The 10,121-nt window shown below is 38.5% G+C and overlaps 2 protein-coding genes across 3 annotated transcripts; one reads left to right on the forward strand and one right to left on the reverse strand.

Annotated features, from left to right (window-relative positions):
- Positions 1,191–2,286, reverse strand: LOC107637443 (serine/threonine-protein phosphatase 7 long form homolog). Its single transcript, XM_016340856.1, has 3 exons — positions 1,755–2,286; positions 1,550–1,629; positions 1,191–1,457 (listed from the first exon to the last, which is right to left on the reverse strand). Exons 1-3 carry the CDS (start codon positions 2,284–2,286, stop codon positions 1,191–1,193), a joined length of 879 nt encoding a protein of 292 aa, XP_016196342.1.
- LOC107635631 lies at positions 3,765–8,369 on the forward strand. Of its 2 annotated transcripts, XM_016339154.2 has the most exons (5): positions 3,765–4,195; positions 4,859–4,958; positions 5,100–6,338; positions 7,096–7,270; positions 7,395–8,369. In XM_016339154.2, the coding sequence occupies exons 3-5, from the start codon at positions 5,169–5,171 to the stop codon at positions 8,015–8,017; spliced, it is 1,968 nt and encodes a 655-aa protein (XP_016194640.1). In that variant the 5' UTR covers positions 3,765–4,195; positions 4,859–4,958; positions 5,100–5,168; the 3' UTR covers positions 8,018–8,369. The 2 variants fall into 2 exon arrangements, with proteins under 2 accessions (XP_016194640.1, XP_016194639.1); XM_016339153.2 differs by having other exon boundaries at positions 4,859–6,338.

The following is a 10,121-nucleotide window of genomic DNA, read 5'->3' on the forward strand; positions in this document are numbered from 1 at the left end:
ACATAGTCACTAATCCACTAGGTAAATACCAGATTTTTAAGTACAATAAGATGAGGAAACAACAAGGAAAAATAGCTCTAAAGTAACAACAGTAATCCACATCGGTCTGGTACATGAGTGAACCCTAACATCCAAAATACATGAAATGTAAATCATCTAAACAAGTGGGAGCCTGTCCCACAACGACGGGGAACCCGTGGCCTCTGACCTCTGCGGATAAACGGCTCCTCATCCTCTATCTCATCTGCGTCCTCATGCGGGGCAGGCTGTGCGGGTGGCGTAAAATGGACAGGTGCGGCAGACGGCCCGGCGACAGACTATGATGCAGCGGTGTAAGCGGAATGTGGGGTACCTCCCAAACCAAAATGGTCACCAACAGGTGTCGTAGCAGGCTCGTTCAGATCAACATCTAAGGGTGCCTGCGTGCCAGGGGTCTGAGGACGCCTCCTGCCCGGCTCGTCCTCCTGCATGATAGCCGAAATCTCTGCTAGAAACCGTGGACTGCCGAAGTCCGCATCAAGCGTATCTGCCCCAAGGAAGTCCTGCCACTGTGATCCGGGAATAACCCATGGAGTACCGTCCTGCTGAGGCTGGTCGTCGGTGGGTACTCCAACAAAGTAATGTCCAAAAGGACCGGACCCAAGTCCAGCGTCACTAGGCTCAGCCCCGTCACCCATCCCTGAGCCATACCACTCACCTCCGTGCACCCCATCCTGGGTACTACCACCAGCAACTGAAGCCGCCCCTGCACCATCTCCGCCCTCGGGCCCATGCTGATCATCGTCATCGTCCTCAGGGTCAGGTGCAGCGGCATGAACCGCAGCACGCCCTCTACCTCTGCCAGGATGATGTCGTCGTCGACCCCCAGCGGGGCCGGCCTCGTCGCCAGCCTCCATAGCACGCTCAAGCCACCCCCAGTCACGCTGGCTACGACGTTTTCCCACGCGAGCTCTCCTATCAACCCGCCTCCTGTCCGGCACGTCGTCAGGCCGATCCATCTCAGGTACTCGCCTAGCTCCCCGCTGTGAGGCCTCAACAGGAATAGTGACAGCTCTCGGATCGCCCAACTGCGGATCCGGAGACAAAAACCTCTTCCCGTGCTGACTCCACCAATCCAAGAACTGATGCGACGGACCAGGGTCAGCAACAACATCGAATCTCAGCACGCTCTCCGTACGGTCGTCCCAATACTAATGCCACTTCTGCAAATGGGACGGGAACCATCGATCGCCGCCTCTGCCGTCCTTCGACATCAGAAAGTCGATGTTCAGGGCGGCCTGTGGACGGGGCTGCACCCCTCCAAACTGCGGAAGAACCCTGTCTACCTGATGCCACTCTATGACGGCAAAGTAGATAAGCGATGTAACAGACCGCCACAGCACCATATGCCGAGGCTCCAAAACCTCGGGATGCACGACCTGAAGTACGTCGGGGCTACTGTATGGCATCCAGATAAACTGCACCCAGAACGATACAATGTCAGGGCAACTCGTGATCCCAACTCGTAAATCGTGGTTAAATGAAAAAACTTATTAAGTAACATACTGACCTCTCTATCCTGCAACCGGTCTATCCAGAGCCTCCACGTCTGAACTCTAGGACCCTTCTCGCTACTGGAAGGGATGTAACCTGACCACCTGCAACATGCACATGTGTTACCGCTACTTATATGTGTGCTTAGGGTATCCAATACATTATGAATGAACACGCGATTATGTGTAGTAAATTGAAATAGACAAAGATTAGGGAAGTACCTCGAGGCCAATGGCCAGCTGAACGTCTCAAATCCTGCAGGCCTAAACCGAGATCCGCAAAAAGCTGCGTGCCCAACAACATCATGATGTACGCACGGGCATAACGACGCACAGTATCCTCATCAGCTCCCTCCGGGCACTCACCAAACGTTTCCTGAAACCAGCTGCAGTTGACCGCGTACTTCTGAACCTGGCTAGGAGGAGGTACCACTCCAAGCGACTCCTCGAACCAAACCCAGGCTGGACGGCCACCCTCGATGTATATATGGAACTCTGATAGGCAGCTGCTGACGTAACGCCCGTCCACTGGCAAACCCAGCTGGTATGCCACGTCCTGCAGTGTGATCATGCACTCTCCGAACGGCATATGAAACGTGTGCATCTCCGGACGCCATCGCTTAACAAACGCACTGACAAGGGCCTCGTCCAACCGGAACCATCTATCGTTCAGCCTTGCAAGATGGTAAAGACTAGCCATCTGCAGGTACGGAACGTATCTGTCATCCAGGACCATGCCCTGCTGCCGTCGCATGCTCCTGATGCATCGCTGAGGTTGAAGAAGAAATGAATCGCATTATTAGAACCAGCTTAATTAACGGTGACAAACATAATCAACACGATAATTGATAAACCAAAAAATCTTACTATGTATAGCCGCTTAAAAATCCAAGAACGAGAACCATTTGCATAAGAAACTTAAATTAGAAACCACCATAGGCTACTGACATGAAAGATCTAACATTATAAAACCACAACTAAACCGCTTACATAAACCACTAACATAAACCACTAACGTAAACCGTTAACGTAAACCGCTTACATAAACCACATACATAAACCACTAAGATAAACCACTAACATAAACCACTAAGATAAACCACTAAGATAAACCACCAACATAAACCACTAACAAAAACCACTAACATAAACCATTAATAGAAATCACTAACATAAACCACTAAAATAAACCACCAACTAAACCAACATCTAACCCGCATGCCAAACCACTAACTCACATGTACCGGTAAAACAAAGTTATTTCCGTACTAACCTCTTCGTTGATGACCCCAGCTATATGGGCGACTCCGTCCAAGCGATATAACCGTGCCGGATCGTCCCCCATGAGCAGAGTATTCCGTTCAGGTCTTTCTCGGAGAGAATCTGGGTCGTTTTCTCTGAGATTTGGTGGGGCAGAGGAAGGTGAGAATGGTTCGAATGAGGCTGATTCGAACTCCTTATATAGGCCAATCACTAGTAATTCGAATCAGAGTGGTTCGAATTACATGATGACCTCATTTACCCATAATTCGAACTGGAGTGGTTCGAATTACTTGCATTCCTAGTTCGAACCAAGCTGGTTCGATTTACTTTCAATTTTTTATTTGAAATTCGAACTGCTCTGGTTCGATTTATTTGAAGATGAAGTTCGAACTAGCCTGGTTCGAATTACATAAAAATATGATCTGGCTTATTGCTGTATCGATTTTCATTTTGGCTCATATAGGTAAATTTGGATTGATGTTGGCTTATTATAGTATTTTGCCCTTTAATTGAATTATAATTTGCAATAAATTGATACTTAATTTATTGTATTGAAAGATGAATTCAATTTTAATGTATTGATACTTAATACAATCTATAATTATATTCGTTTTTTAACTGACTAATTGACCATTCACATAATTAATATAAAAAATAATTATTTTTATTAATATAATATTACATAATTGAATATATATGTAAAATTACTTTACACTAATAACGCATCAAAATTAAATTCACGAAAAAAAATATAAGGAATAATAATTAGGGTTAGCACTTTGGCGGCACAAACAAAATGTGCAGTCAACAGTCAACACCAAAATAAATAGAAATAAAAATAAAAATATATTGATGGCGGGAAATACGCGAAGAAGACAATTATTGTTTGGCGCGTAAATCCACACGCGACAAACCGAAACTAAAACTAAACCTAACAATAAAATAAACACTAAATTTATATGATCAAATTGTGAAGTAACACTAGTTTCAGGCCCACTTGGAACCTCATCATTATTGTTTATCAAAATCCATTCTTTTTTTATTCATTCATCATTCAATCCCACACTAATTCTAAACCAAGTAACCAACGCTTCGTAAATCCACAATCCCTTCTTTTTGTATCCCCAAAATTTTCACAAATTTTATCGGAGAAACAGCTACGTGTCAAAATCCCCAGCTGTTTTTGACCCAATTGATGTTTATGTCCCTTTTCTCCTTCTCTGATGATAATATAATAAATAAAGAATTTTGTTGATTGCCCAATTTGCTTTCTTGCAAAAGGAAGCAACTTTGATTGGTTTTGTTTCATGCAATGGAGTTTTTCGATTATGGGTGCCACTAAGCTACAAGAAAAGTCTTCTTTCACTTGCACACAATTCTCACACAACAACAAGAAGAAGGTTCTCTCTCTAACACTCCTCTTTGGTATTCTTTCTATGTAATTGATGTTCTTCTTTTTTATGATTATGATTGATTTTGGTTTTTTTTTTTGTTGTTATGGGTTCATTTTAGAAGAAAATCATGATTTAGCTAAGATCTTGATTTTGCTTGTGTATATGTCAAAGTATGATTTTAATTTCTATTTTAATATTCTATTTTGGTGTTTGTAGTGGGATCAGAATGATTTTGCTTTTGACTTTACACTGCTTTCTTTGCTGTGTGTTGATTGCACATAATTGTATCAGATTCATTGATTTTTTTTTTCTTTTGGATATTTAGATTCGTTGATTTAGTTTCTGCTTGTGTTGATATCTTTCTCCTTTATGCTTTTATTGTTTAATTTGCTACTAAATATGAAAGGTTAACTACTAGGCTTCAGCTTATTGGGTGCTACTTTCTTTCTTTTTCTTTTGTTAAAATAATAAAAATTCCATGTTTTGCAATATGCTTTTCATTAATGCTTCTTTGATGAGAATCTTTTTGTTTTGTTATGCTGAAATTGAGTTTGCTTTCATAACTTACCCCCTCTTACTTTATTCATTTCAGTATTCTTACCTTTTGTCAGTTTATCTTCTCTTAATCCTAATCTAATTTTAATATTAGAATATTGACATAATTTACAGGGAGGCAAGAAGAGGATTCCAAGAATTGGAAGCTCTAGATTTGATATCCCCTATTTATTATTCTTGCTGGTCTACAGCACAAGATTGATGCAATAAAAGGGTTAGTTTGCAATTCTTTTGCTTTTTCGGATTCACTGCATTCATAGGTTGTTTTCTAAGGTAGTGGGGAGACATTGCTGCATAGATTTTATGTATCGAATCGCCTTTGTTTCTTTGTGTCAGTCCTTGTAATTTGTTGCAGACCTTTTTATTGGCTGATTTTTTCGGGGAGTGAATCGAGTTTGAGGTTTATTGAGTAGTCTTGTAGAATATGGAGTCTACACACCAACCACCAAGTGTAATTTTAAAATTGATGGGTCTTGATAAAGTGTCTCCCCGTGAACCTGTTCGAGATAAACCGAAAGTGCTCTCTGAAGAATACCTGCAGAAAGTTGCATCCATTGGTGTTAGAAAGAAGCGTTCATCGCACCAGCATCGTTCCCTTGGAACGGGAACTGATGAAGAAATGGAAGAACCTGAGGGTGTTTCTAGAGTGGTCAAAACAATAAGGAGAGATAAGCATGATAATCCGTCGAGGGAAATTGGGAAAGAAAATCCATACTTTTTGGGAACAAAGGCGAAGTGCTCGCCACAACAACTGCTTATGGATGCTTCAAATGTGAATCAGGGAAAGCTCTCGCAGAAAGATGTGCATGAACATGGAGAGGCTGGATTGTATGAACTACTTAGGCTTCCAAAATCTCAATTGGACATGAAGGGTGATACTTTCAACTCAGCGACTTCGAAGGCGAATTCTAGAAAGGAGGGAAATGGAGTTTTATTTCCAAGTTCCTGCAAATATTCTCGTTTGGCTAATGGAATGCTCCAAGAGGTGTTTTATCCTAAAATCACGAGGGTATATCCTGAAATGAGAGAGATTAGGAAAATTTCTCGCGACGATGATTTTGGTAAGCAGAGTTCTAGATCTTTTTGTAAAATTTCGGAGAATGTTTCTGTGCAAGCTGGAAATGCTACAAAGAGAGTTTTAGGTACTGTTCCAGGGGATGGAACAACAAACATGAATAAGCAAAGTCGCTTTGGTAATGTTAACATCAAAACAAACCTCAGATGCAAGGTTGATGATAAGCATAGTCGTGTTAGAAAAGTGGATCTTTGTGGATCTTCACTTATTGCTGATAATCGCAGATCCATCACTGAAGATAACCTTTTCGAGAAATACTGGGGTTTGAGGAAGAGTTCAAAAAATTCGCCTCCACAGAAGTCAAGGAATCAAAGTATCAACCATAATGATTATTCAGAAACTATGGACCTTAGGTCCAGCAGTGAGAAATCCCAATCTTCTTCCTCTTTTTCGGATATTAATCATATTAAAGAGAATTATGCTGGCCTATATAATCCAACCATGCAGCAATGTGAATCAACGGGCTTACCGGGAGACAATGATGCTTTGAGTCACAGTTCATCTGCTTCAACACAACAGGTATGATTGTTATCATTATTTTCACTTTCCCGCAAGTTGTTAATGCTATGAAATTGGGTTACAAACTTACAACTAAACTATTCAATAGATCTTTAATGGTGAGGTTGGATACAAGACAAAAATCAAACCTCTGTTGGTTACCATATGCTTATTTCCGGATACAAAGTTTAGGTGTCTGAGTTGGCATATTTTGACGAAAACATTCATGAAATTTATCAAGTGAACAGATGAAAGTAGTATAGACCTACACATTGGTTTAGTGGAATTCAGACCTTTAAATATATAAGAATTGTTAAAAATCATGACTGCATGTCTAAAATTCTGAATAAACCATCAATTTAATTGATCATCTAGGTTTTAGAAGCTCTTATTGAAGTTTATTAAAGTAAGCTCAACATATCCTGTAACACTTTAATAGAAGTCTTTGTCAACCATGTTTAGATTTAAGAGTTTTGAAGCAAAACAATGTTACTGATAGGGATTTTAAGTTCTAGTTATAGCGAGTTTTGATGTTGTTTTAAATGTTTACGTCTGTTCTGCTTCATTGCCTTCAATTTAAGCTGAACCATATTAAGTTTTACTTTACTGGGTATCAAACAGAGAATTCAAATAGACAATTCATATTTAGTTTTTTTGTGAATTTTTTTTGGCCTGTATGATTATGTAAATTGATGGAATTCGATGATCTTTTCGTTTTACTTTGCGAATACTTTTATTGCAGAGTTATTTACTTTTTGTCCTTCTGTGTATGTTATAGGATGCATCAGAACTTCAAGAAGATTCTGTATCTTCACTTTTATCTGGAACTGACCCGGATTCTCTCGGTAGCTCTGAGGATTCATGCGAACCAAGTCCAATTTCAGTCCTGATGAACCCCTCATTTGGAAACAAAACTTCATTTAATTTGAAGACTTCTGGCGCTGATGTATATGGTGTGTCACAATCTGCAAAGCCTTCGCAAAATTCGCTTTACATATCATACTATTTGTTTCATTTTCTAGTCTCCCTCCAGTTTCGGTTATTAACTACCTTTGTATCATTGCATCTTGATTTCAGACTTCTCTGAGGATGATGATGAAGTATTTGCCTTGAATATTTCAAGTGATGAAGAGTGTGGAGATAAATCTGTTACTGGTGAATATGAAGAGAAGAAAGATTTAGTAGGATCATTTAGATCCGAGGAGAGTCGAGATTTCTCCTATCTTGTTGAGGTGTTAACCGAGGCGGGTGTTTTAAACAGGAGCTTGTTTACTGACTTCTCTACATGGCACTCTGCAGAATGCCCTATTAGCACTTCAGTTTTCGAAAACCTTGAAAAGAAATTCGGTGAGCAGAAATTTTGGAAACGATCTGAAAGACGGCTTCTTTTCGACCGAATCAATGCAGGACTATCGAAGATTATGCAGCCATGTGCAGCATATGTCCCAACATGGGAAAAGCCAGTGTCGAGAAGGTTGAGTGCGGAACTAAGCGACAACATGATCGAGGAGGAGATATGGTGGATGCTTGTTGCTCAGGAGAAGAAAGCAATTAAGGATTCAGCAGATAATGATATGCTTGGAGGTGAAATTAGTTGGATAGAGTTAGGTGAAAGTATTGAAGATATTGTTAGAGAGATAGTTAAGTTGTTAATAGAGGATCTTGCACAAGAGATGGTAGATAGCTTGGAAAATTTTTGAAAGATGTTTTTTTTTTCGGTTTTTTTGCGTCCAGCTATAGCATTCATATTGTTGAGCTTAAACTGTTAGGAAGAGGCAGATAAATTGTGGCCGACACATATATAGAGAAAAAAAAAATTCATGTATAGGTTGATTTCGAGTCGATTTTGAGAGATTGATTTTGGAGTCGATTTTGAGAGATTGATTTTGAGTTCTTTATTTTGTTGAGAAGTTGAAGAATTTGAATTAGGTTGTAGGTATAGGTTCATTATTCATTCATATGGAGTACTATTGTATTTCATTTGTACTTTTTTTTTTAAAAAAAAAAGAGAAAGAGAAAGGAAGTAGTTGTGGATTTGTTGAATTTGTTATGAATTTATGATCTTCTTATGCATCTCATTCCATTAATTCAAACCTTAGCTTCATATTTTTGGTTGTGATCATATCTCCATTCTCCATAGAATTGCAATATTAAAAGTTTGCTAAAATAATATAGTCATAAAAAAACTGAAACAGAATATACAGTCATAAGGAAAATGAATCTTCTTGGTAGAAAATCATGCATATGTATATATATCATGATTATTTTATATAATATACTTGCATTTTTAAGCAAGTGTCGAGGATCTGAATCTCGTTGTGTGTATGTAAGCATTTATTGGTTAACAACAAACTCTTAAATAGAGTTCAGATCTGCTACGTATTAGTCTTTAAACGAGTTAGAAAATATCATGAAAAGTAAAAAAAAAATTAACACTGCTCTGACATGTACCAAAATTTACATCATATATAATTGAACACAAAAAAGTGATGAATAATAGTTTTGTTGAAAGAAGTAGGGAAACAACAAATATGTTATTATTACACAAATCTATGTAAATATTAACGTTGTACTACTACAATAGATGCTGCCACTATGAGTATGATGCAATAATAACAAGACAAACGACAATTGTTCACGCCTCAATAAGGATTCAGAGGTGTATCCTCGTCGTTTTTGGATCTCTAATGATGTCGTTTTTACTGCAAGAAAATAATATATGATATGATGGTATGAAACCAACCAATAGGAATTAGCCACACCAAGGTCTATTGGATATTAAATATCATCTTCATTGGATGCATCAAAGTGATGAGATAACAACCCACTATCAAATTTTGTATTGAATTGGAATGTCAAGTGAGTGTTCAAGTTGTAAATCATTAACACTACTATATAGCCATCAAAGCTACATCAACAAAATTATTGCTTGTTTCTGCTTGTACCGACCTCAAATTTTTTCAATGCTCTAAGATATTTTTTTTCTAAAGTTAGGAATTGATTCATCCGAGTACTAGAGTCACCGAGCTTAGCAATTTCGAGCAGGTTGCAGGTAGAGGAGAAGAGCTGTACGTCGGTTAAGGTCAAACACCGCAGTAGGAATATTTGCAAAAGATACCCCGACGCTCAAGTTAGTGATAATTTCGAGTGAGAGTAATTAAGTAAATATGAAGACTGAGAATTAAACTTGATCTTTAGCTGAGAATATTAGCTCGACTTTATAGACGTTGTTTTACCCGTTTTTTCTGGATTAGTCCGAGTTTATGGATTAGTTATCATATTCTATTTTAGTGATCTGCTTTGTTTAAGCACGTTTTTTATTTTTCGGATAAGTGGTGCCGAGCTTATCTGGTTACGTTCCGAGCTTTGCGGGTGGCCGAAGTATGAGATAACGTATCAGGAATGAAACTCGAATCCAAAACTTTTATATAAAGACCGAAAAATTATATTATTTGAGTTATAGTTCGTTAGTTTTCAATAATCAAGATTAATTAAACACAAATATGTACATAAATGTATTGTAAATGCATAGCGAGGTAAAAAAAATTTTAATCGCTGTAATTTTGTGACGATTTGGATTGTCACAAAATATAGTATAATGTGTTTATGGGTTACCGCCACACCATCAACATTACAACTATTCTGATAGTACTAAAAATGAGTCAAGTCAATTCATGAACATGTTTAAATTCAACTTTTTAATGTGATAAGTGAAATTTATAAACTTGTGAACTAAACTTTATCCTAAATTTAAACTTAAATAAGCTTAATTTATTAGCTAATAAATTAATTTAATTATATATA

Source organism: Arachis ipaensis, chromosome B04 (genome assembly GCF_000816755.2).
Source record: "Arachis ipaensis cultivar K30076 chromosome B04, Araip1.1, whole genome shotgun sequence".
Taxonomy (NCBI): Eukaryota; Viridiplantae; Streptophyta; class Magnoliopsida; order Fabales; family Fabaceae; genus Arachis; species Arachis ipaensis.